Source organism: Lichenostomus cassidix, chromosome 21 (genome assembly GCF_008360975.1).
Source record: "Lichenostomus cassidix isolate B80296 chromosome 21, HeHo_3.0, whole genome shotgun sequence".
NCBI lineage: Eukaryota > Metazoa > Chordata > Aves > Passeriformes > Meliphagidae > Lichenostomus > Lichenostomus cassidix.
The window spans coordinates 555,421-582,117 of record NC_139501.1 but is presented as its reverse complement, the minus strand read 5'-3'; the positions used below and the strand labels follow the sequence as shown (position 1 = coordinate 582,117).

Genomic DNA, 26,697 nt, shown 5'->3' with positions numbered 1-26,697 from the left:
TTTTGGGCTCATTCCTGGTTTATTTTAATAAAGAAATTTCTTATCTGGCCCCAACAAAAAGGGGTAAAAGAATTACTTTCACATTGAACTTTACAAAACTGCAACTGAATCAAAAGGAGCATTTTCATAAATACATGTACAGTTGCTCTCACTACACAGTATTTATTTGCTCAAGATAATTTCCTCCTTGTGCTCACAAGTCCATATTTCCTTTTGCAGACAGTCCATGGTTTCTCTCCAGCTTTTCCCCCATTTTGAGACCACAACAGCAACCTGTCAGCAGAATTTCTTGCCATGAAAATGGTCATGTTGTCCACAGTCAGATTCTGGAATTGTTACTGCAAATAATTAACAACCATAGGAAAAGAACCAGGAACAGGTGAATGGAGTTCAGCTTTAATAGATTCTGAAACATCTTGAAGTCAGTGCAACCCACAGCAAAATCCAGAGGTTTTGTGAAAACCACCTGCGCACATGAGAGAAAATGAAGTGCTTGGTTTTAGGCAGCAGTGCTGGAGACTATGTGCAGATTCCTGAACAGTCAGTGCACCTTGGGAATTTCCCTGCAGGTTTTTCAGTCTGTAAATGTCTGTGTCTGTTTTAAGGCCCTGCAGCTACGAAGAGAGTAAACCTGAGTGTCACCTGTACACTCAGCATTGGACAGCCTAATGCAGCACTATGCCTCTTGGAACAGTGCCTCAAAAACATGGTATTATCCTAGAATCCAGATCACCAACCAGCTGCGAGGAGGGAAACCATGTACAGTTTTCTAAGTGACTAGAAACTTAGTTTATTAAAGCCCAGTGTAAGCTGGATTTAAGTTAATGATCATTAATTGTTCCTAATGTGAGAGCTAGTCTTGTGCAGCAGTTAAAGGGTTAAAGTGGAACTCTAGTATTTTAAACAAGTTCACATATTCTCTATACAAATTTGGCAAATTCATGTCACAGCCATGATCTCATTTTTGCAATTCCTGCAAAATATCTACAGCTCCTCTGTCAGAAGCAGAGAAGCCACCTGAGCAGCCAGGTGTGTCAGGACTCAGCCTCCCAGCAGCCCTGGGAGCTCTGGGCTCCAGCCTGGCCAGGTGGACTTCCTGAACCAAATCTGCTTTGACACCAAATCTGCTTTGCTCCCAAAAGAGCTCGAGGCCACACAGCAGCTGAGTATGGAAAAACTGATTGCATCAGAAACACTGCAGCCAAAAGGAAATCAAAACCATGACTTCAAAGCCAATCAAAAAACCAAAACAACCCCCCAAAAGCAAGCGTTTATATGTGTGTAGATGTAATAAATATTGCCAAGCACGTTTGTCTTTCCCCCCCCACCCCCAAGTCAATAAGTATAAAGAGATAACCAATGCACCAAAACATCAGCTTCCTGCAATGAAAACGCTGGAGTCAGCAAAATACCTGCAAGTCAACTGAAGGGAAACCTTTTGCATTGTCACCCAACCACAAGTTGCTTCCAGTTCTACGCAGCCAAATCAAACCCTCTTCAAATTCACAAGTTTGACCTAAATAAGCACCACAGCATGAAAAGCTTCTTTAGAAGTAGGATGTCAAGAGAACTTCTTAAAAATATAAAATAAAATGTGAGATAAAAGGTTTCCATTGGTCAAGTTTGAAAAATTGCCTTCCTTTAGCCAACCACAGCCTGTCCTTTTGAGCCAACCAAAAATACACCTTTAGGTTTGTCCTTAATTAACACAGCCCGGCTGAGTTGCAAAATATGACAGGAATAGATGGCTGTGAGATGCATTCTGAGGGTTGGGCAAAGGGAAACAACATTACAAAGGAAAAGGAATACCAAGGAACAATTAGGGTGGGCAGAGGAACTTATTAATGCTCAGCCATCCTCCTCTATCTTCAGGAATCTCACTGTCCTCTCCAGTTCTGTGTTGTTCAGTTCTCCTGTAGTTACTGTCTTCTGTCTTCTGTCTCTGATCTGGAAAATGCCATCACAACATCCTCAGCACCTGCAACAACAATGGATACACGAAAACTGTGCCATAATTACTTCCTTTAAAGAACAGTGGAGAAATGCAGTATCCAAACTGTCATTCTATATACCCATACAATCAACAGGAAAGCAAAAAGAAGACAGAAAGACAATTTTTGGGGGGGACTGGCATTTAAAAGGAAAGTTCAAATTCAACTCAGATGGAGCATCAGCATGTAAAATTCCTGCAGTCTTTTACCTGAAGCATATCAAGAAGCAAATCTCAGTTTTGTGCCCCAAGCAACTTCTGCCTATACAGCTGCACACAAGGTAAAAAAGGACTAATAAAAATTCATCCCTTCTCATTATATGAATTGCATTTCTCACTTATCTAATCTGCTCTTCAGTTGCAATATAGCAGGGAAAGTGGTCAAAAATGGTTGTAAATTCCCCTTGCTAATGTCCTTAAAAGCTAAATCAATGCTCATGAAATGCAACTTCATTTACTTTTATACACTTCACAATTTATTTGTCATATGTACTCAAAGGAGGAAATATTAAGGACCAAGCAGTAGTTTGTTTTTCATACGTAGGGCCCTTATCTTATATAAAACTACATCAAAAACTGTTCTGATGCACCCTCTTGCCAGCATTCAGAAGCCCTGCAGTCATCTCCCTTTTCATCTCCTCCACAAACTGCTTCTTCCTTGATCAAAACATAAATGATATATAGCACCCAGATCCAGAATTAACAAGCTGCCTTGTTGATTTTAAAACACATAAGAACTACCAGCCTCTAAAGAAAAACAAGGATTTTCTTTGCAAGGATTCTGACAAACCCTTCAGTGCTGCAAGAGGGGATACCCCACGCTGCAGCACTGAGAAAGCAAGGGCAGATAAAGCAGCACCTCTGGAGCTCGGTTTTCCTGCCTCCCCTTTAACAGGGAGCAGCAGCTGGAGTTGCCTGGCAACCACAAAATCACAGACTACGTCACTCAGCACAGGGATGAGCTGATTACTTAACAGATGTTGATTGTTTTCCTGGGGTCTCCCCTTTCCAGTGGCTAAACGGGAACAAAATTCTTACAAGCTTCCTTCCATTCCCACACAGGAAAGGAGGCTGCAAACCACAGAACTCTGCATGAACACAGCTCATGAAGCAGTTCTCCTCTGCCCCTGCTCTGTGCAGCCACAAGCACTGCCAGAGAACAGAGCTGGGCCCTCTGTGTGCTCAGAGGAAAGCAAGGATTCAAATACCAGCAAACAGAGCTGTTCCTGCAGCCCCACTTGGCTCCCACAACGGATGTTTTCTTACTAATCAACTAAAATAACGTGAAAAGCAGAGCACAGGTTACAAAGTTAAGCTGCACATTGCCAAGAGCCTGTGACTGATACAATAGGAGGGTGAACCATGTTTGCTTTGAGCACATCCTTCACTAAGCTCTGCACTTCCAGCAATTAACGTATAGAACAATGACAAAGGTACACTTTTACCTGACCTCCCGCATCTATACATACAGTTTTTCTCTCCACAGCTGTCCCTTTTCTGGGAACACATATCTACCCTGAAATAGAAATTTACAACATACCAAATGAAATGTTCCCCATCTTTTATGAGCAAACCATTAATTGCCACAGACTTTTAGATGTGCAAATGCTTCTTCCACTTCTGCCTTATGCTTGCTCACCCTCATCCCTCCTAGAAATTAACAATAATTAACTAGTGGCTTTATGTCCTATCTTACAAGGTAATAGTGACAATCTTACCCCACTAACTTCCAAAAAAACCCTGCTGAGTTTATGTTCCAATTGCAGTTGTTTGAATTGCTGAATTTAGAGCTCTTTTACACCACTTGAACTTCAGTCTTAGCAAGCCAAGATGAGCTGAAGGTCAAATGACTTTACTGCAGGGCAGGGAAGGCTGCAGACATGCACTGAGCTCAGTGTACCCAGCTGCTGCTCAGCTCACCTACACGGCAGAAAGCTTCCCCACGGTGACTGATGGCAGTGCTTTCCCTGCAAGTACCTGAACACAGAGACATGAACCCAGCAGGTACAGCCTGGATTAAAACCACACTACCCTAACACAAGAGAAGATGCTGACAGCTCTAACAGCTGCTGTTTCCAAGTGCTCTTTGAATGATAAATAGATATGTATACCTGATATGCTTGTAGTCACTTGCAGAATTAATTAAACCCCAAAAGCATTTAAAGATCAGAAGGTTTAGGCTGTTGTGAGTTTCTAAAGGCTGCCAAATTTCAAAAAAGAAATTCTTCACACAAGATCTTTGCATACATACATTTCTTCAACCACCTTCCAGCAACAATCTTCTGAACATTAACTCTTCCCTGAAACTCCCAGTGTTAGCATCCTAGTCTGGCATTCTAAAAATACATCATGCACTGCTGAGAGGAACAGCACATTAAAACAAGCCTTGTGTTCAACAGAATAAAACTACAATGAGAAGAGCTCGATCTCCATTCTCCATCACCCTCTGCCATGTCATGAGCCCAGTCCCCTTGAAACCCACAAGCAGCCTGGGCTGGTTTTTGGTGCCTCACCACCCAGAGAACACATCTAACCCAGGCAGGCACGTGTTTGCATCTCAGCCTTGCCCTCCCCATGGGACCAGCTTTCTCCAGGAACAAGCACGACACTCCTGTTGCTATAGGAACACCAGAGCTGCAATCACCAAGGTCTCAGTGTAATTCCCATCTTGTGCTTCCTCACTGCATTGCTTCCATTTACAGACCTGCCAGAGCAGCACCTTCAGTGAGCCCAGAGCCTCTGGAAATGGAAGGAACTGGGGAACAGGAAATATGGGGTATTTGCACAAGATGCTTCTGTGCATAAAACTTCCTGAGAGGCATTGTGCTTGTGCTCAAAAATATGTGAGAAAACCTGAATTTCATCCTTTTAGTCGGGAGAGTCCTAACGAGTGTGAGCTGCATTAGCTCTTGCTGCAATGCAGGCAAGACCAATGTGTGAATATCCCAAAACAGCTCAAGATTACATCCCTTTTTCAGCACACACACTGGTTCAACTGAGATGCCTCTGGGTTCCTCAGTTATTCTTGGAGCTTTAAAAACAAAACAACAAACACTCCACAGATGTCAGCTAAAGAGCTCCCTGCATAACAAAAAAGACCCTGGATTTTGCACTTCTATATAGGTGTTAACAACGATTGAAAAATAAAATGGTTATAAAAAATGTGAGCATGGCATTGTTGTTAGACTTAATTATAATATCTCCTCTTCCAATAAAAACAAGCATTAACTGAAGCGGAGTCTTAGCCTTCAGGCTTGATTAAAAATTACAGAGGTATTCTAAAATGCTTCTTGATGTAAATCAACCATTAACTTCCATTGCTGGATCTTTAGACAAGAAACAGAGTATCATGGAGGAACTTCAAATGTCAGAGATATTGGTATTAACAGTGGCTCATGGAGAGTTTATGGGTTTATGGCACAGGCCTGAATTCAGGAGGGACAGGATAAATTCCTTCCTTCAATGCAGTCACATCGCTGACAATGGACACAGAGGCTGCAGTGACTCCCTGTGGCCAAACAAAGGGGTCACACAAAGGAGTGAAGATCTTGATCAGAAATCTCAGCAGAGGCACCACAAGGACAATTGTGCTCAGCAGTCCTGCTCAGATAACTGCCATGGTGCCACCAGCCTCAGACAGATCATGGATGCACAAAAAAGAAATACATAAAAAATACAATAGAGACTGTAATACATTTAGAAAATTCTACACCAGCCATTCTCTGTACTCTTGTCAAAAAAAACCCCAACAAACCAAAACAACCTTCCTGGCATTGGAGCCAGACTGCAGCTTTTTCAAGGGACACACAGGAACCTGCAGGTCCATAACAAAGCTCTCAGAGTGCTCAGGCCAACAGTGTCATTCTAGTTTTTGGAACAAAAATGGGGATGTGAAGTCAGCTTTGTATCTTTTGTGCCTGCTGGAGAAAAATGGGTCTAAAGATATATCAGGGACAAGTCAGGCTGAGAGCAACCTGTCCTACTACAGAACAAAAGACTGTGAAATCCACTGAAGTGCTAACTTGGTGTAAGTTACTCCCTAAATAACACCCCTTTTTGTTGTTGTGGAAGACAAGCTGCATAAAGGGAAAAAAATCCTCCCGAGGAGATTAAATGAAAACAGAAAAGTAGGGAAGAAAATTCCTTTAAGCAATCTTGGAGCAACAGAACAGTGAGCGTGTGGATTTGCAGGGGTTTTTCAGCACAAGGTAATGCCATCTAGTGGAGATGGGATTTCCCTTGAGGTGGAAAACCTAAACACCTACAGTCACGGTATTCCCAGTTTCCAGTAATTTCATTCTCAGCCCTTCCTGTTTCACCAACCCCAGGACCCAGCAGAGGGTACAGGCAGCAGCAAGCAAAGAGCATTAGCAGTACTGACTGTTAGAAACCTGGAGAGATTTCTAAGAAAATCTAAGTCCTGAGCAATAAATTATATTTTTTAGTCTCCAAAGCCCTCTGCAAGGTGAGAAACTACAATTTCACAGATACTAAAATCAGACCGTTTAGACAGTGAAGCTGGATGGAGCCCTGAAGGAGCACAGCTGTAGGAAGTATCTGTGTACCCTGGCTGGACTTCTGATTTTATCACCTTTCCTTTGCCAAAGTGCAGGTAATTCAGCATAGATTCTCACTGTGAAAAATGTGTCTACCTCTGTTTTTGACAAGAAACAAGCAAATTTTCACTTCAGACTGGCAGAAAAGTTGTATATTTTGGCTCAGAATTCTTCAAGTATATCCACCTCCATCAAGCCCCAGCTATGCAAGGAATGAGCACATAGGCTTAAAACACAACAGCAAGTTTGTGCAGGTTGTGACTGTAATGGATTTTTAAATGTGTCAGATCCATACTAAGTTTCTGCTCAACTCAGTTTTTTCTGGCACGAATTTTCCAATGTTCCTTCAATACCAAACTGCACATTAGGAATGCAATTTGGCACATGGGCTGTGCAGGGGAGGGAGAGGAATCCAGTAAGAAACATTCAGGTTCAGAAGAGATTAGTGGATTCAGAACAGCTCCACACAATTGTTTACGAAAACTTCTGCAAAGAATTAACAAAACCTGCACACAGTTCATCCCCTTAATGGGAATCTAAACAAACCAAAGCAGATTTGCAAACTTACTACGTCTGCTTCCCCTGTCTGTGAATTAATTACATTGTGCAATTAAAGATATGCAATGGGAAACAAATTCCTCCTATTGCTAATCCTTCTCTCTTACTCTGCTGGAATAGTAATGTTGCACTTCACTTCCACACTCATGGAAATGTGAAAAACAAACGGTGTCATTAGCTGACTCCATTTTATTTGGTGACAAAAATGCCATCAAGTATCTAGAATCATAGCAACTAAATTATCACATGTCCAACACATGCTTTAGTACCTTAGAAATCCATATTTACTTTGCATTTTCTTTTTTCTGAAACTTCCAGTTTGAAAAGTACAGAGAAAGTGCTTGCAAGCAAGCCACCCCCAGCTTTGTTCCTTTTTAAGCACACATGTCCAGTTTAAGAATAGATATAAATATTAAAATCAAAGACATCTTATGCAGAGGATCTATGCTAAATAGAGTAAGACACACTCAGAACTAGAGGGACCTATGCATATCTGAATTTTACTTCACTTACTAAAAAAAAAAAAAGCAGTTAAAACTTATTTTAATGTATTACTCAGAGTAGGGAACTCTACATATACACTTAGTTCACAGGACTTTGGCCATCAACACTTTGAGTTATCATGGAGAACAAGATGTTTAAAAATGCTCTTCGCCCTAATGCATCTTAAGAATATCAGACTGACTTTATCTGTTAAAATAAAACCACTTTTTCAAAAGTTCACTCTGGTTCTCTTCCAGAGCTTGCTGCAAGCCAGGACTTGCATATCCCAGACTGCAGGATGGGTTTAAGCAGGTAGCACACTATTCTGGAAATACAAGATGCTAAATGTGGTGTTTTTTGAGGCTGCCATCCCAGAGGGAGGCCAAAGGAAGGCCCAGCAAGGCCGAGGAAGGCTCAGGAAGGCAATACTCACCCTGGTCGATGGAGTGCTGGGGCAGCTGGCTCAGCTGGCTGTTCACCACCCCCGCGTATGTGCGCAGGAACTCCTCCTCGCTGGCCGTCAGCTGGGGGCACAGAGGCACTCAGCAAAACCACAACTACACACACTGCAGACATCAGTTCCCCAGGACAGGCACCACACCTGCCTCTACTCTGCCCTTCACCACTTGAATCACCCATTACTGGTGCAGCTCAACCACCAGCAAGGACACAGCAGCAAAATCATGAACTCACAGGCAGATTCAAAGTCACCTTAAAATAGTTGTTTTACTGTGCTGTTTTTCCAATAATGAAAAACTTTAAATCATTTATCTATATATGGTAGTTTCAGGCATCACAAACCTCATAACATTTAAGCAAAAATCAACTGTGTTTAACTGATCATGGTTAAATCCATGACAGCTAAAACAATTCAGCATTAAAACCAGACCATCACCTGCCCATCTCAACAAGCACTACCCCACTTAGTCCAGAGCTGTCTTTAAACCCACAAAAGATGGACTATGAATTGCATCTTACATTTGATCCCATCTTCCTGAGCATGAGCAGGACTCTCACTTTCTGCTGAATGTACATCTCCTCCGGACTCTTTCCGGGGACACCCTCACGGTTCATTCCCCTCCTGCCAGCTCCTGGATTACCTGCAGATAGAAAATCAGAAAAAGACAAACTGAAATAGCAAAGTGATCTAACAGGAAATAGAGGAAAAGTTTCATTTCCAAATACCTGTTTTTCACCAGTGGGCAGATCACTGAATACCCTGGGAGAGTAAGGAATCACATCCTTCCTCAGAGAAACGCTTAAAAATGTGAGCAGCTAACTGGGCTTTACATATGCAACTGAAACATTCACAGAGGCTCATGTTCACATCCCCACTAGCTCATTATCTGTGCCTACGTTACTGCATGAGTAGAAAAGGAATTCTAACAACTAGATGAAAGAATCACCCTGACAGAAGTGTCCGTGGTTTGGGGTTTTTTCCATAAATAAGCACAAGCAGAATGAAAACAGGATGCAGAATGCACAGCCATCAAGCCTGCAATGGCTGAACAAAAGCTGTGTGAAATCTAAACTCTTAACTCTTCCTCCTCTTTCTTCTTTTTTCCTTTATGTATCATATAAAGCCCTTGCATTACTGTAATAGTTATTAAAATTTATGAAATGGTTTTGGAGAGAAAGCAGAGCTAAGAGCAATGGGAAAGAGTAGAGGTTTTCATCCGTTCTTGTATTATTTTAAAGCTGAGCTTTTGCTTCTTATTTTAATAAAGTAATTATGTTATGGAATAAACACACTGTGCTATCTAAATTCTATAGTACAAAGCATGATTATACTTTATTATATGAGTGTCTGGTAATTATTAAGCTCCACAACAGGGTGTTTACCAAGACAAAAAAAGCCATTCAGACATTCTCTTCAGCTGCTATTAAGAATGATCTTGAACCATGTTTATTAAGTCAACAACAGTAAAAACATTAACCTGAAAGGTAAAAAATAATCATGCTTCAAATAACACATTACTCCAGCAGTGCCACAGACTGAACCAACCCCTTATCAGTGCTGTGTGCTGGACAAATGTAACCCCTGACTGTGCCTGAAGGGACCCAACAAGAAACAGGGAGAGAGACTGTTTACAAGAGCCTGGACTGACAGGACGAGGGAGAATGGCTTCCCACTGATGGGGAGTGGGTTTAGATTGGATATCGGGAAGGAAATTGTCCCTGTGGGTCTCTGGCCCAGGGTGCCCAGAAAAGCTGCCCCTGGATCCCTGGCAGGGTCCAAGGCCAGGCTGGGCAGGGTTTGGAGCCACCTGGGACAGTGGAAGGTGTCCCTGCCATGGCAGGGGGTGGGATGGGCTTTAAGATCCCTTCCCACCCAAACCATTTCCTGCTCCCATGAATCTGTGGGTGGTGGTGTGACCCAACCACTTCTGCACCACACATACCTCAGACAAGTGGCTCCAAAACAGGTCTTCAATTACTTTTCATTCCCAGAACTGGGTCTGGTCCTGTACCAAGCTATAAATCCGATTTTCTGAACCTCAGTAATGAAGGGAATACAATACACAAGGCCTGCATAGTGAAGGCTGCATCCCAGCAGGTTCAAACACAGTTTTTCCTGTAATGTTTTCCTGCAGTCATTAACGTCTCCCCTCACTTCATTTTCATTATTACTTTTAAGGGAAAGTAATCTGGGTGTGGAAACAGTTTAAAATTACACATAGGCCCTCCTGAGTGAGTCAGAAGTAATGCAAACTTCAGCAGCAGCTGCTGGGACAGGCTTTGCCACCCACATTACTGAGCATGGAGATAACAGCAGTAAAAAGTGAGAAAGATCCATCACCAGTCCTCCTTGAACAGCTTTCAGTGGGAAGATCTGTATGAAGCTGATTTGCTTCAAACCAAATTTACTGGGTGCTAACAAGTGATGCCAATAGTAAGACAATGAACAAAATAAGACAGGGAGGAAGAGACAGTGTTATACATATGCAGAGACTGATAAAACAATAAACACTGATCAATACACCAAGTCAGTCTGAAAGGTTGTGACTCGTTCTTAATATTATAAATACTTCTTTAAAAATATTGTACTTGAAAAGGGAAGGTGCTGTACTAGTAACCAATCAATTTAGAAAAGAAAAATCATGACAGCAAAAACCTGAAATGTAGTAACACATCTACTGTTTAAAAATGAATCAGAATGTATGGGATATCAATAGGTGGCACCATCCACAAGCACCAAGAAAATGCCACGGCTGCCCCCATGCCAACTAGGAAAACCCCACTTCAGCATTCCTCTGTACATCAGATATCACAAGCAGCCACCACAGCTCTTCCTACTCGATGACATCAGAGTGGAAGGACAAAGGTTTAAAACAGCACTGAGACCCCAGAATGAGAAATGTGAACATATCCCTGTTTTCCTGTTACATAAAGCTTTCAGAAGATACAGTTTAGGATGACAATATTACCCAACATATGCTACATGAGAAAATTTCCAAACCCACATGCAAAGCCATGCCCAGAAGACAGCACAATCCCTTGAAATGAAGGACTTAAAAACCTTATCAAAGTACTTATCAACTTTGTTCTCTCCAGAAAGCTATATTATTAATATGCTACACATTATGAAATGTTCCTTAAGCAGCATTTCCCTGCCCCCACAAATCTTTCTGGTACATGGATGAGTGGTCATTGCCCCATCCCCAACCAACAAAACACCAGATTTCCCTGCCAACATACCTGCTTCTAGAAACCACAGGAGATCAGATAATCCACGTGTTCAGTCCTGATCAGTGATTGGAGCTGGGAAAAATGTATGAGGGAACTGCCCTGTGAAAACAAATGAGCAAAGCATTACAGAATAGACACAGCTGAACCCCAGAAAGATCTTTTATTCAACATGCCTTCACTCCCAGTCTGCTTTAGAAAGCGGTCTAGGTAAAATTCATACAACTGCACACTTGTCTGGAGCTGTTAAATGTAACCTTTCTATGTTTAAATAGTAAGTTTTTTAAAATCAAGCCATTCTTCATCTGCAAGATTTCCACCCTGACCAACCAATGACATCCCCAACAACTTGAGAATGAATTACATTCAAGCTTTGCATTCTTCAGGAAGCTTTCAGCACAGAACCCAACTCCGTGGAAAAACCAATAAACACTGTGATATGTAATTTCTTTTAGTAAAAAACCCCAAAATAGGTGTAACTTACCAAGGATTTGAGAAGAACTAGAGAGAAATGTAAACTATGCTGATTTTGACCAAAATTATTGTTTTCAACTATGCCTATGTTATCTGAACACAGCAATTACAAGGACTGACTCAAAAGCTGGGCTTGGAAAACCCTTTGCACAGAATTTTTCAGATCAACCTCACATTCAATCACCAACAGCCAGAGACTTTTATTTCTTTAGACTTGTGACATATTTCTGAACGTATTTTAAAACTGGGCATCAGAGCATGGTAAGAATTTGTAACTCCCTATCCATCACATCAGACTCCAAGACAAGCTCAAATGAAGCGACAGCTCAAGCCCCCTGTAATGTGCAAGGAAATAACAAGTGCTGCTACTCAGGACAACATGGCAGCCAGAATCATGTAAAAAATAGCATAAATTGCTGTACTTAATGAAGAGTTTCTGATTAGGGTAGACATGCACACCTGCACCATTTGTTAATAAAGTCCAGATTAAATGTACCAAACATACTCTCCCTTTTTTATCCTTTTTTTTTTTTCCTCTCTTTTTGTGGTCAAAATTCAAAAGCTGATCTAGACTTTTTCCATTTTTTCATGGCTGTTCACCACTCCATGCAGATGTCCTCACTGACACATCCTGGCCTAAGCAAAGAAGTAATGGGATCTCAGCTGAATTTCTGGGATTCATATTCTGGATGGCTGGCACTACAGGAAGAGAGCCAAAGGCTGGTGAAGCCATACAGAATGCACTCTTCTATCAGATCTGGAACTATTCTCTCCAGGTAAGGGTGAGGCAGATGTGCAGAGCCAACAGTCAAGTCTAGAGCCAACACTCACCTCTTGCAGCCAAATGTGGATCTAACCCCCAATGCCAGTTTTCAATTCCTTTCTCATAAAAAAGGCTGACCTGTGCATTTCAAAAGCTGCAGTGTTAGTCAGAAATGACTGCATTCTTCACTAAACTGTGTAAAAACACTAAATCCTTCAAGCTTGTCCTGCTGCATCCAACACACTGCAAATGGACATAACTGGGTCACCTAATTCTCCCTTGTTTGCCAGGCACAGGCAATGAAATTTAGTTCTCATTTATTTTTAAGATGATTCACATGACAGAATAATAAACAACAAAGATCTATATATTACAGCCAAAACTGCCAGCCCAGCTTTGCCAAAGCAATAAATCTGACTTTAAAAACACTCCCTCCGTTTCCCAAGCAGTACAGGAGTTCAGAACAGATGGGAAAGCTGTCCTGCAGTCCAGCACTTCCCTCCCCACGCCGCCTGCAGTGGGCTGGGTGAGGATCTCAGGAATTCCTTCTGCTCAGCAAGGCCCAACATGTGGACTGGGCAGAGCCAAGAACGCCTGACATTCCCATCTGTCTGCTCCCAAACCCATTTCTGGGCTGGGGACAGGCTGTGTGCAACCCCAGCCCTTGGCAGACCAAGTACAAGCAGCACCTTCACACAGAACACAGTGGATTGAAGCTGCAGGTTCTGGCAAGACAGGAAGTGAGAGATCAGAGGAAACCAGGCATGGGTTTGGAATGAGAAGGTGTAAGTAATTCTACACCTAAAAACACCTAGGCTACTTTACAAGGGTATTACCCAACATAGTAGCCAAGTACTTCCACCTTTCCCACTAGCATTAGTGACACTTCCTCAGCTCTCCTCGCTGTTACTTGTTCTGAAAAGTCTTAAATGAAAATAGAATATATTTCTTCCAAAAATGAAAGACTGCAGTGGCTTTCTCTTCAATTACTGAGCCCAGACACAACAGTACATAAGGAAAAAAATACTGCAATTCCAGTTAGCATTCCCTTCTTTTCTTTTTCCTAGCTAGGTTTAGAACATCAGCTACTGGGGTTTCACTTCAAAAAAATGTAGACAGGAGAAATCTGTACTCAATCTCAGTTTAACTAGTCTGTTTTACCAACAGATGGAAACAGCTCCTAAGGAAACTCAAGCCTCACCAGCAAGAACTGTTTTGACTGAACGCCTTCAGAAGAAGGTTCCAACACACAGCAACTGAAAATTACAGATTTGTAACTGTATTTCCTTCACTTCCACCTACACTGGTATGAATTCAAAACCTGGAAGGGACCCTCTGCTGGACAAGGCCACATATGGGTTCATAATTAAGAACTTGCAATTCTCCTGACTCCCCTCTTGTCATCTTTTTAAATGAACAAAAATTTCATATCTCAACGGAAAAAGACACACACTAAAAAAATGCATTTTTATAAATTTTGCATAAGGGAAACTACTTAAGCATCCCATTCAGTTTTAAAGCCATGCTTATTTAATGCAATGAGAAAGCAACATGAGCTTTTGTTCCTTCAAATTACATATTCCCCTCAACACTGCAGTCCTCTGTAATGCTGAAATTCCTAACAACCACATTTTACTGGTATAGGAAAACAAAGTGAAACTGAGGAATCTGCACAGCCTAAATTAAGGGGGAAGGGGAAAAAAGGCAGTAAGCTGTTGGAAAATGTAGTATTTTACATATTCTGTCTTAATAATTTAGGGTACTTAGAGCAGCCACCTGGCAAGTTCTTCAAAATGTAAGTCACAGCTGACTACCTCTTTAATATCTTGTAGCATTTCCAGTTATAGCCAAAAGAAACCCAACAGGAGTTAGTTCAGCTACAATTTTTTTTTTGTTGAATCGCACTGGTTCCGTTCAAGGCAGTTAAAACCCTCAATTAATGGGATAGGATTATAAAAGCTCAGATAAGGAGTTATGGTGAATAAACCTGAGCACTGCAGGTTCCCTTTGCTCTACACAAGTGGAGTTAAGAGCAGCAGGAAAAGGTCCCTTTGACTCTGGGATATCATTATCCAAGGTTAAGGCATTACCCTCCACAGTTACACCACGGAGCACTTCAGTGCTTAAACATGGTCATACTGGGAGGCTTGGAAGTGCAAGGGGATGCTGCCCCTAATTTAAGCCTTGTTAATTTTCAAATGACATTTTTCAGAGAACAGCTAGAGCCCAAAAAACCTTCCAAGCTGGAGCCTGAAACCTGAAGTCAGGAACCAGAGTCTGCAAAAACCCTGCTACAAATTTTCCTCTAATTCATTCTGCCGCATGACCTTCAGTCACAGGCAGCTGGAGACTGGATTAATTCCCATCTCCAGAGGGATACAATGAAGAATTCATAACAGCTACCTATTTATAGGTGAACAGTAAGAGCTGAAATATTTAATCCCTTTTTTTTTTTTGTCTTGGTTTCTATGTTCAGTGCTACCTTTTAGCTGACTTCAGAATATGAACCCTAGTGTCAGATTTAGGTCAATTTACTGCTGGAACTCCCGTGGTAGGTTCACATCTCTTAAATGTTAGATTTAAATTTTTAACGAAACACTACAGTCCTCCTACCAGAAGAGGGACAGGAAACAGCCCCAAACACTGCCACTTAGTCATGAAACATTTATGAACACAAGCAGGGGTTTTTCTCCCCCGTGCTGGATCACCTTTTAGAGCTTCAAAACGGACTTCAAAAGTAGCAATGAAGTGCACTCCACAGAGCTTCCCAATATACTAACTCAGTCCTTACATCAGTGCTCAAGCTGACTTAAAAAATAAATAAAACAATTCTACCATCATAATCACCACTTTCATGAAATTAAAATTTGCCTCCTGACCTTCAGGCACACACAAAACAGATGATTTTTCCCCCATTCTCTCAAGGAGAAGACACTTCTCACATCTCACACAATTAAAAGAGGCAGCACAGGTTTTTAGGTAGTTCATGTCAGTCAACTTGAAGCGTCTGAAATTAAATGTAGTAACAGCAAAAAACCTGAAAAAAAGCCTTTCATTTCACAAAGGTATTCACACTTCAAAGATGAATGTGTCAAAAATTATTTAAAAAGTGACAACACTTCGCTACTGCAGTTTATACACAAATTCCATCCCAGTCCAAGAAACAATTCTAGAAGGATGTTCCAATACTTTACTCACAGTGGTGGCCAACAGCTGGATGGATGAGTGCTGCTCTCGTCCTAATCATGGGCATCTTTCAGGCACCTCTTCTCCTATTTATAACAAAGCTCCAAATCTCCTAGGCAGGAAATTAGGCACTAATGACAGCCAACGATTTAACTACCAGGTATCTCACACTGAAGAATTGCTGCTGTAAAAAGTGCTCCGCATCCATCATTAAAACAGAACACTCCATCAAAGCTTTGTGTGGATCTATCTGTAAATATTTTATTTCAGAAACAGGAAATGAAGCTTCCCGCACATAGCCCTGAACTTGAGATGCTTTTTTTTGTCCCTGAGAAATTAGTTCTGTTGTCATAGTTTGATTTTAACTAGTGAACAAAAGAGCACCAATAATAGGTAAAAATTATCAACTACTTACAGGAATCAACCAATTTTTTCCAACATATCAGGGCCTTTCTATGTGGTTGGCATGCCATGCATTGTACAAATACATGCCCATGGAACAACTATGAGGTGTGTTATTTTTTGGTTATTAATGATGGACACCAATGACAGAGTCCTCAGGTCTGCTCTGTGGTCATGGCAGAACCTGAGCCAAGGCCAATTCCCAAACAAGCACAAGGACCATGGACACCATTAACTGTGGTCACTTCAGTCAGCTTTATGACCAAAGCCATGTTCTCAAGGCAGCAACACGACTTGGATCCTTGATTTAATACCATTAGTATTAAACCTGGAGTTTGCTGAAGATGGACATTTATAACAGAGAAACTAAAGTCAACAGGGTAAAAAAAGACAATATATGGGACATAAACACACTGCACTCATGAAGTAACACCACTGATTGAGTTACTTGACTATAGAAGCAAGGAATTGGTTCACTCTTCATAATGAACCTAAAATAAGCCTCCACAAGGCAGTACAATGTCAGAACTGATGCAGGTATGTGTATGTGCCCAAGGTGCAGGATGTTTTTTCTGCCTCTTCAGCAATTTTTAAGTGACTTAAAATGGAACAGGAAACAGAAACATGCATGAGCACAGTCAGAATTACCAGCAGTGCTAGTGGTGAAGAACTTCAATATTTGGTATGTTCCCAACCAGTTTCATTAACAGTGCATTTATATTCAGATTTTTGATATTAAACTCCATCTAGTGCAAAAATCTGATGTTTCAGACAACTTTAACTAAAAGGCAAGTGATACTATTAATTAATTATAAATAAAAAGAGAACAGTCTAAAATCACAGAATCACGAAATGGGTGAGGCTGGAGGGACCTCGGTGGGGTCATCTGGTCCAACCTCCCTGCTCCAGCAGGGTCATCCTAGAGCACAAATCCTTAATCAGAGCAAGGAAAATCCTAATTAAGAACAGGAAAAATTCCAGTAAGTATCTGTAAGCAGTTAAAATAACAATGACATTGAATTTCAATTCACAATCATACACAAAGCTTCCAAAGACCATTTCTGGAGTCGAGCTCCCTGTGCTGGAGTGACCAACTTCTGCCAGCCCAAGTGCACAGTGCTGAGTGCATTTAACCTAAAATGGCAGAGATCACAAGTGGTGCCACAAAAAGGCTTTCTCTGTGTGTGTGTGTGTGTGTGTATGTATGTGTATTTTATATATATATATATATATATATATATATGTACACACACACATTTCTCTGGTACTCATCAACACAGGATCTACAGATACCCATGTATTAGTGAGATCTTGCAATTCAAATGTGACCTGCACTGCCCTGTAATTGTTACTGACATCTGAACATCATTATTGCCAGGTCACAGACATTTCACGCTGCAAATGCCTATAAATCTTTTATAGCAGAGAGACTGGGCCTAACTAGATTTTTTTAAAAGCAATTAAAACGTGAGCTGTTATTAGGTTGGTGACTATTTAGCATTTTAGTATTTTGCAACTCTGTATCAAAGTACATTGTTAGGACCAGAGACTCTCAGATTAATAGTTCCTGACTACCAAAATTGCATAACCATTGGACAACAACATGAAATATTATTCTGGCCTTACACATCAATAAAATTTGCAGTAAAATGTGATAAACACAGCCCTCATGCTACCTAGTTATCTTGCCTCTTTAGGGGAAAAAACAATCTTCTGTGCTGCTTTCCCCATGGATGCTCTGATCAACCAAAGAAAGCACAGAAGAGGCTTCAGTTCTGAACCAAGGTTTAACTTCTAAAACCATTTAAAGAAGTATTTTATTAATAGCTCCTATTGTGAGTTGAACTAAGAATGAATGGCTATTTGTCTAATATGGCTACATGCCTTGATCTTCTCTTTGGCACTAACCAGAACACAAAGTCTTTGCCTCCTCAGCGATCCATGAATCAGTAATGTTACTGGATAATATGGGCAAGAGACTTTTCCTCCTAAGACCTTCATTAAATAATATTCCATGAGACCTTTCCTGAAGAGTGTTCCATAGTTTGGTCTCAGTAGCTCTTTTAATAATATGTGCAAAAGTACGACAGCTTCTCTCTTCTCTGAAGGACTTACTGGGAAAAAAAAAAGCACAAGAAAAGGATTTTTATTCGTTTCTTAGGTCACCAAAAAGACTGCGTTGCAAAGATATCTGATGGAGAGAGAAGGCAGGAAGGAAAAAATCCTTGTCAGTTTTAAGAAAGGACTTTTAACACTCACTAGTTTAAAACAAATTCCTAATTACACACCAATTTTACCACAGACGTTTTGCTTTCTCTATGTTTTGGCCAAGTGGGATTGCAAGGAAGGAAGTTTGCCTTTAAGAGACTTCCTATTTCTCAGGAAAACAAATGCAATTTCCTTCCTCTCTAGCCACGATTTTGAATGTTACCTTAATTATATTAGCCTCAAACTGTGACATAAACCTGCATGAGGTCAGTGGTTTGACAGCTGAAGTGTCCCTTTAGCACAGACTGCAAGGGCTTAAGGGCTCTAGCAAGTCCCATCAGTGCTGGCGCTGATTAATTCCTCAGCACAATGGAACTGCAAGAATCACAGGCAAGACAGAACACTCATATGTTAAAGACAACCACATGTAAAAATATTTGTTTAGATTAATCAAACTCCAATACATAACAATAGTAACAACGAGAGTTAGCCCAGAGACCATTCACAGCAATGCTCAAGACTGCTGATTTATACACAAGTTGAAAAGCACTGTAAGATCCCAGATCACTTCAGGAAGTTTCCCTGAGCAGGACTGCATCCACCACCACCATCAAGGCAAAGAGAATGACTGGAAGTGCAGACAGACTTCTGCAGCTCCCAAACCACAAGCACAATTAAAGTACACCTTTACTATGTTTATTTGCTCAACAAAAGGAGGGAACTGATAGCAGTTACATCTAAAACTACAGCTACCAAGAGCAATGAAATGAATATATGAAAAACAAGGGGCCAGAACCACAGTGCCTCACAAATGCTGTTTCATACACAGCATTTTAAAGATTAAAATATAGTTTGTAAAAGTTAGTGAACTGAGAATCTTGACAGTGAAACAGTAAGAGAATGGTTGCAAACAGTTTGATGTGAATTGTGAAAGGCTCATTTTATCAAGTTCATTGTAGCTGCTGACCAAGTTTTCAGTGATGAAAGTCCTCTTTAGCAAAACCTGATGTTTCTGACCTCTGAAGTTAAGCAAAACCTTTCACAAATTCCACATAAACCAGTGAGTATTATTTGGCATCTACATACATTCCTGAAAAAAGCCAACTACCAAGATGTGAATGTTCCTATTTTTCTCAATTTGGCATCAACTCTTAAAGTTAATTATATTATAAGTGTTATTGCTGATCGTTTTTACATAAACATTCAGTGAGCTGTGTTTATCTTGAAGTCTGATATTGCCTCCCCTGACCAACTGAGCAAGCTGCCAAGGCACAAAGCCACTTCCAGTTTTCCACATAAGATTCAGCACTCAAAGTTAGGAAACTCCATTAAAATTACATTAATATGGCAATAGGCACCAGAGATCCCTGAAGCTGCACTATCCCCTCCTCAGTTCTACAAAAAGCCTTCCTTTAGCACTTTGTTTCATTCAGGATTTATAGTCCTCCTTTACAGCAACTCTGCTGCAAAAATTTAGGTCACATTTCCTTTAAGGGTACATGTCCATGTGTACTTATTTAATGCTCAAGGAAATTAATTAAAAGCTCCTCACTGACTTCAATGTGCATTGAATCAGGACCTGGATGAGTTCAGAGGCAAAACAATTACACTTTAATTAAACTTCTCCACCTTCATGTGAAGTAGTCAACTGATTTTACAGAAGGATAAACTGAGTCAGAAGGTTTCAGAGCTTTGTCATGGTCATAAACAAGGTTGATTACTTGTTTCCATATTTGTTAGCTGCCCTTGTAACAGAAAAAATGGACTTGCTGAAAAATCAAATAAATTTCTGCTCTGTGTACTTGCATAGAATAAAACAGAACATCCTGAGACAAGGAAATAGTTGTACAAATCTACTGACTGCATTGCTGTTCCCCAATCAGTAGCTCACTTAGTCAGTAACAGGAATTCCAATAATGCAATAAGTTGAAATTATTAGGGTTTGGGGTTTTTTTTAGATTTTTAGGCTGTTTTGTTTGTTTTTTAAATTGTGTTAATAATTATATCTATATTATTTTTGAAAACAGAAACAGGCTTGGCAGAGCTGATATTCTGTAAAAGCTTGGATGTATTTACTGAAAAGCAAGAAGTATGACTACACTTTCTGAATTCAGACTGACATTTAAACCATACATAAGCTCTGTAACATTCTGTCACATCACCAGCAGTGAGCAGAAACAAGAATGAGCTTCCCTCACTTTTTTTAACATTTGTTATATAATACTTTCTCAACACTAAGGCTGAAAATAAATCTGAGAGTCAGGAGAGTGTTCTCCTTATTCAAGTACTAACTAATGGGTTTTGGTTAATTTGCTGATCTTTGGTTTCTTCTCACCTCTAGTTTTGCTCACTCTGCTCTATCTGCACTCTCATGCCAATGGAAGCTCATGGACACAGCACAGCTCTCCAAAGGGAAAAAGAACTGCAAGATCCTCCATTCTCAGTGAATTTTCCCAATCACTTCTGCACTTTACACCCGATGGTGTGGTGCAGCTGTAACAGCTGCCTCTGTCCTTGCTTCATTTCAGCAGGAAATCCAATCTGATGACAGCTTGCAGTAAAAAGAAATAGTTTTGCCTCTGCATGTATAGAAATATTTCTGACACCCGATCTTTCTTTCTGGAAAAAATTCTCCTGGACATTTCTCCCAGCATATCCAACAGCAGCCTCCAAAAGCTCTCTGAGCACAGCACTTGGGTGGATGTCTGATGCTTCAAACTAGGTCAGATGTTCAGATGCTTTGTAGTCAACAACCAACTTAGGAACTGAAATACTTAGCAAAAAACATAAATGCTTATGTTGGTTACAGATGACAAACATTTCGGAGAGGAAAAGCTTATATTAAACACATATAAATACATCTATTTCTCACAAACTGTTTCCTAGGCAAAGCATAAATACATCTATTTCTCACAAACTGTTTCCTAGGCAAAGCATCAACCTTTAACAGCTTCACCACATCAGGCCCATTTAGGTGTTAGCTCTATTTGCCCATATGCAACTGCAGGACAATTTTTAATTTCTGGCAGCAGTTAAGTATCACAGTCGTTGTTAGTAATTACCAGATCTAAGTTTTGTTTGTGTACAATTTTGGTTTTGTTCAGAAAATAACACAAATTGTTTTGGAAATGTCTCTCTCCTCTTGCACTCTCAAACCCTGGATGGGAGAAGGGATGGAAGGGAGCAGAAACTGATAGAGCTACAGATTTCCCACAAAACTTTATTCACAAGTTGCTTTCCCAAACACTCAACAGGCTGATCTGTCCAGTGACACTTATGAGCATTAACTAACTCTTGTTAAGACAGGGACAGAAGGTCCTGTTGGAATGTGAGCCACAGCCATGCCTGCCCACACAGCTCCCACTACGGCAGCCCCAACTCTGATTTATCACAATGATTCCTGCCAGGCTAGGCCATGATTTTCCTGCTGAAGATTTCACTATCTTCCCACCTGGATGTCAAAAAGAATCCTGAAAGCACTTTTCTGTCCTACATAACTCTTCCGTAACTTGTTGCAAAGCTTACAATGAGCTAAAAGACAAAACTGCTTTAAAGCAGCTTTGGGTCCAACCCATTACCAATTAAGTTTTCCAAAATGGCCTTTGCTCCTGCATATGTTCAGTCCTACACACTTCTTCATACATTTATTATTTCTATGTGCCATATCAACTAAGCACACAAATCCTCTTACCAACAACTCTAAATTACACTGAAGGAGCTGCCAGTTTCTATCAGGATGCCAGAGATACAATAACTGATGATGCATTTTCAGCTAAAGGCAAAGTGAAGCAACAGAAATGTATCTCAAATACACCTCTCACCATTTTCCAGACAAATCTTCTCATCAAGGCAAAAGTAGCTTTTGGCTTGGCAAGAAAATAAGCCTTTATTTTTAAAAGTAGTAATACGTAGCTTTCTGCATGCCCCCTCACCATGAATACCTGTACTTTTAAAATAAACCCCACTTAAGTACATGTTCAGCCTCATTTTTCACCATTTACATAGAGGTTCTCCTCCAGCAGGCTATTTCACATCACACACGAGCTCCAAAAATAACCAGGGGCAAAAGAAACTGAAAGCCTGCAAGTTCAGCAGCCAAAAAAACTAAATACAGCAAGATTTTGTATATGTATTTTAAAATATGTTCTTAAATACTCTCTAAACGTGCCTCTAGCCATACTAGAGCCAGCTCAGACCAGGACAGTGAACTAGCACACCCAACTTGCCTCTAAAGTCTGCTGGAGTTTGGTGCTTTGTTTCTTTTTTTTAAATCCTCACATCTGCAGAATGTCTCATGCTCGTCTCACAGAGCATCAAAGCTCATCCTGTTCAACATGCCAAGATGAGGAATGGACAAATAAAAGATGATATACAACAGAGCAAAATATTCTCTTCTTGAAGAGAAAGCAAACCCGAGTCAGAAAGGCAAACGTGCCCTGATGAAGCACATCTAGATGTTGAGCAGAAACGAGGATCATGTCTGTCTCATCTATCTCTGGAGCACTAATACATTCTGATCCGGAGGGTGATGCTGTCCCTCTCTCACATACCTTCCCAACAGGTACAAACCTAACGTGTGCCAACGAACACTGTCCATCTAAAGTGAAAGTTACCGAGTGCTGCCTCAGAGGCTCTAGAAACAATTTTTAGCCAAGGTAGGAATTACCCCGAGGGAACCCCTCTACTAAACGCCGTCCGAGAGGCGTTTTCCCAGGGAGGGCCGGGATGCCGAGAGCATCGCGGGCAGACACGGCGGTAGATGGCCCGCGGCCGTGACAGCTGCCCTCCCTCCGCACCGCTCCGCTCCGCTCCGCTCCGGAGCACCTTCCGCAGCTTCACCGGGAAAGCCTTCACCTGCCACAGCACCGCAGCCATGGCTGGGCTGGGACACCGCGGAACAGGGCGCCTCGTGACGTAAGGGGTGATGCCAGAAAATGCAAAAGGCACCTCCCGTACCTGTGCCGAGGGACCACGGCCTGCCAGGGAGCGCAGCCCCGCGCCGGGCACGGGGAGCGGCGGCGGGGAGCGGGCAGCGGGGAGGCCCCGGGCCGGCGGAGCGGAGCTCGGCCCGGGCGAGCGCTTTGTTCAGGGCCGCGCACAAAGGGCACCGCGCTCACCTGTGCGGGGCCCGCGGCCCCGGAGCTCCGGCGGCTCGGGCGGCGGCGGGGTGCGCTCGGCACGGGCGGCGAGAGCGGCTGAGCGGAGCCGAGCGGAGCCTCCTCCTCCTCCTCCTCCGTCGTGACTCACCGCGGCGGCCCGAGGGAGGTGCCTGGGCGGCTCCGGGGGAGGGACCCGCCGCGTCCCGGCGCCCAGGGCAGCGGCGGCGCCGCAGGCAGCAGCCGAGAGCCGGCCGGGAGGAAGGGGCGGGCCGCGGGGCAGGGCCGGGGAAGGGGCGGGCAGGGCCGGAGAAGGGGCAGCGCCGGCTGGGCCCCTCGGCTGCCGCCCGCTGAGGCTGCGGGACCCCGCGGAACGGAGCCTCTCGGCGTGGGCAGATGGGCTCACCTCGAGGAACATCCTCGGCGGGGCTCGCGGCCGAGTGTCCCGGGCTCGTGCTGTCCCTCCTGCTCGGGGCAGCGCGGCACGGCGGGCAGCCGCAGATCCATCACAACAGCGCGCGGAGCTGCTGCTGCTACACTGCGCTGAGAAAGTTAAAGACACTGCAAAATTCAGTACAGCTTAACTCGAGCTCATTCGGCAGATACAGCAAATAGACTAGAATAAATGGCCATTTGGTCATAGAAGTACTCAAAAATAAAGTAATCCTTCACCTACATAGACTGAAGGAGAGTAAAACCCCAGAGAACACAGAGAGGAGTTAATTAAACTAAAAACAAAGAAGACAAGAGGCACCAAAGGCTCTTCACCCTGCTCCATCACTCATCTGAGTTATGGTTTCCCACTAGGTTAACAGTAACTCCACTTCCTTACAGTGTGTATATTGGTGAGGCCAGCAAGGTAAGTACAAAATTCCTGGAGATAGAAATGTTTTGTGTATGAAGTGTTATTTAGTAAAATGCATCTGTTTTCTACTCGGTATTTAACTTAATTGCATAAAAATAGTCACAGTAATGAAATAGGTGGCACTTCCTTTAACAGCCTGCTACTTAATGACATCAAAGCCCGATGCCACTGAAATCCAAACCCCACTGCCAGCTAATGAAGGGCTTAACATGAAAGCCTCTGCAAAGAGCAAACCCAAGCTGCTGACAGAAACAGGAATGGTGCAAATGTGCTGGGATCTGAGATCACTGGCACATACCCACAGCACAGCAGGCAGTAATGATTATTAATTATTTAAGAAAAGAACATAAGAGCTCCAGCATAAGCTGAAAAAAATATGCAGAAGCATTGCTCTGGGATCCTCCAGTTGGATTACTGTTAATTAGCACAGTACATGAGTCTGAGGGAAAGATCTAAAAGCATCTTATGCTAGTAGGAGCATATAATTAAGCCATCATTTGCATCTTTGCAATAGTATGAATTTCCTTACTGATAACATCATGGGCATAACACCATTCTATGACTAAGTACTGTCTAGCTCTCCTAATTCCTAATTCAGCTGGCTGACTGTACAGCAGTGCAGTGCAATCTTACAGATCATCAGCATCCTGCATTTATTTAGAAAGGGTTTTAGCAGGGAGAGATACTACAAGGCTTCCTCCAGCCTAGGAGAATTTTAGATTTATTTTCTTAAGACTCAGTTCCTGCCCCACCTTAGTTTATTCCCATCAAGCTTACCAAGATGTTTAGTTATCAAGCAAGGTGACATCTTATCATCAGTCACTTGTATGATCATAAGACATGATGGATGCTCAAGAGGCCTCTCAACTATGCTAGTTCTGCAAGAGATAAAGTAAAATATTGTTCATGTCTCATGGGAATGCACAGATCTTCCCAAAGCAAACACAAGGTAGAACTGCACTTGTTCAACTCTGTTACCTTCCCAATCATCACCCTGCTTGACCTAACTCTCAGCATGGGAATGTTATAAAGTTTAATTATTTAAAGGTTAAATCTAACATTTTTACAAGTATTGTATAAAGACTTGATAATATTTTACAGAAATGTATCAGATTAAATGGATTTTTCTTTTCAATAGCTTCTTATCTCTTATTTAATGAGGCTGTTTATTCTAGTGAGCCAAAACTTCATGAAACCTTTTCCTCTGAATCCCTACTTGACTTAGAAAAATTCTCACAATCCACCCTGTCCTTCCTGATCTCCAATTCTTTCTTAATCAGCTCTGAAATTCATTTAGGATTCCACAACAGCACAGCTGCTTCCACCCTCCAAGTCCCTCTGCACATGCTGGCATACCCCTCTCATTAAGGGATTCCAGCAGCATCTGCACACACAATCCCTGCTTTCATTATCCACGATTCAACCACACACAACAATAATGAAAACTCTTTCTCTCCAAGATGTGTGGTACCCAATGAAGGACTTGTTTTTAGTTTGGAATCTCTTTTTCTTTTGTTAATCTTTTATATGTCAGACTTAGTCTGATAATTCAAATACATCAAAATCAGGCTCTGATGCAGAAACTGTACAGTGCTTCCTCCAAATTAAATGCAGTTCAACCAGTCAACTCTCTGCATACCTGGGGCACTGTAATAAAGATGAAGAGCTACAACAGTCAGTTGAACTTTCCATGACTAGGGTGAGTACAGCTTGTGTAGATTAGAGAGACTATACTAGAAAATGAAATTGTTCAGCTGCCTTAGTTACAATAATTAATGTTTCTACAGACTGTGCAGTGAGCAGGAATGCAGAAATACTTTCAAGGGATGAACAAAAAAGCTCTTTAATGTAAGAAAGGCTATGACAATCTTTTTTTTTTGTTTATCCAGGATTAGTTTGTGTGGCAAGAAACCTTCTCAACTGCACATTTTATTCAAAACCAGAAGTGTTCTCATATTGAATTTGGTTTTTACAAAGTTGCAAAACACACTCTTTTATAACAACAGCACAGAAGTTAATTTCCTTCTCCCTCTTACAAGGATATTAACTGGAAAATCTAAAGAAAAGCTATTTACCCAGACATTAACGTCTCTTCCACAGGGTCTGCAGGTGGCTTTGCCTGATGGATTCCAGCACATCTGCGACCATTACTGACCCATTTCTGGAGGCATGTTGAAAACATTATCAAGCAGCAAACTATTATGATAGCAAGATAAAAATAGACGTTCCATCACTAGTAGTCGTTTAAAAGTCGTTTAAATCTGCTGTTAAAAAAGATCGTTAACACATAACTGAGTTAATTTACAGTAGATATTTCAGTGCAAGATACAGCAATGCCTTCCACACATGTCTGTGTTCACTTTTTTAAGGCCTTATTTTAGAGAGTACTTATTCTGAAAAATTTTTAGTTGTCCTGTCAGACAGTGTCA

General features: G+C 41.7%; 1 protein-coding gene across 2 annotated transcripts; it reads right to left on the bottom strand.

Annotated features, from left to right (window-relative positions):
* Positions 1-26,697, bottom strand: CTNNBIP1 (catenin beta interacting protein 1). Of its 2 annotated transcripts, XM_085079992.1 has the most exons (5): positions 23,425-23,651; positions 11,287-11,376; positions 8,566-8,687; positions 8,021-8,111; positions 1-1,978 (listed from the first exon to the last, which is right to left on the bottom strand). In XM_085079992.1, the coding sequence occupies exons 3-5, from the start codon at positions 8,659-8,661 to the stop codon at positions 1,920-1,922; spliced, it is 246 nt and encodes an 81-aa protein (XP_084936118.1). In that variant the 5' UTR covers positions 8,662-8,687; positions 11,287-11,376; positions 23,425-23,651; the 3' UTR covers positions 1-1,919. The 2 variants fall into 2 exon arrangements, with proteins under 2 accessions (XP_084936118.1, XP_084936117.1); XM_085079991.1 differs by lacking the exons at positions 1-1,978; positions 8,021-8,111; positions 8,566-8,687 and adding exons at positions 25,046-25,146; positions 26,344-26,697 and having other exon boundaries at positions 11,284-11,376; positions 23,425-23,946.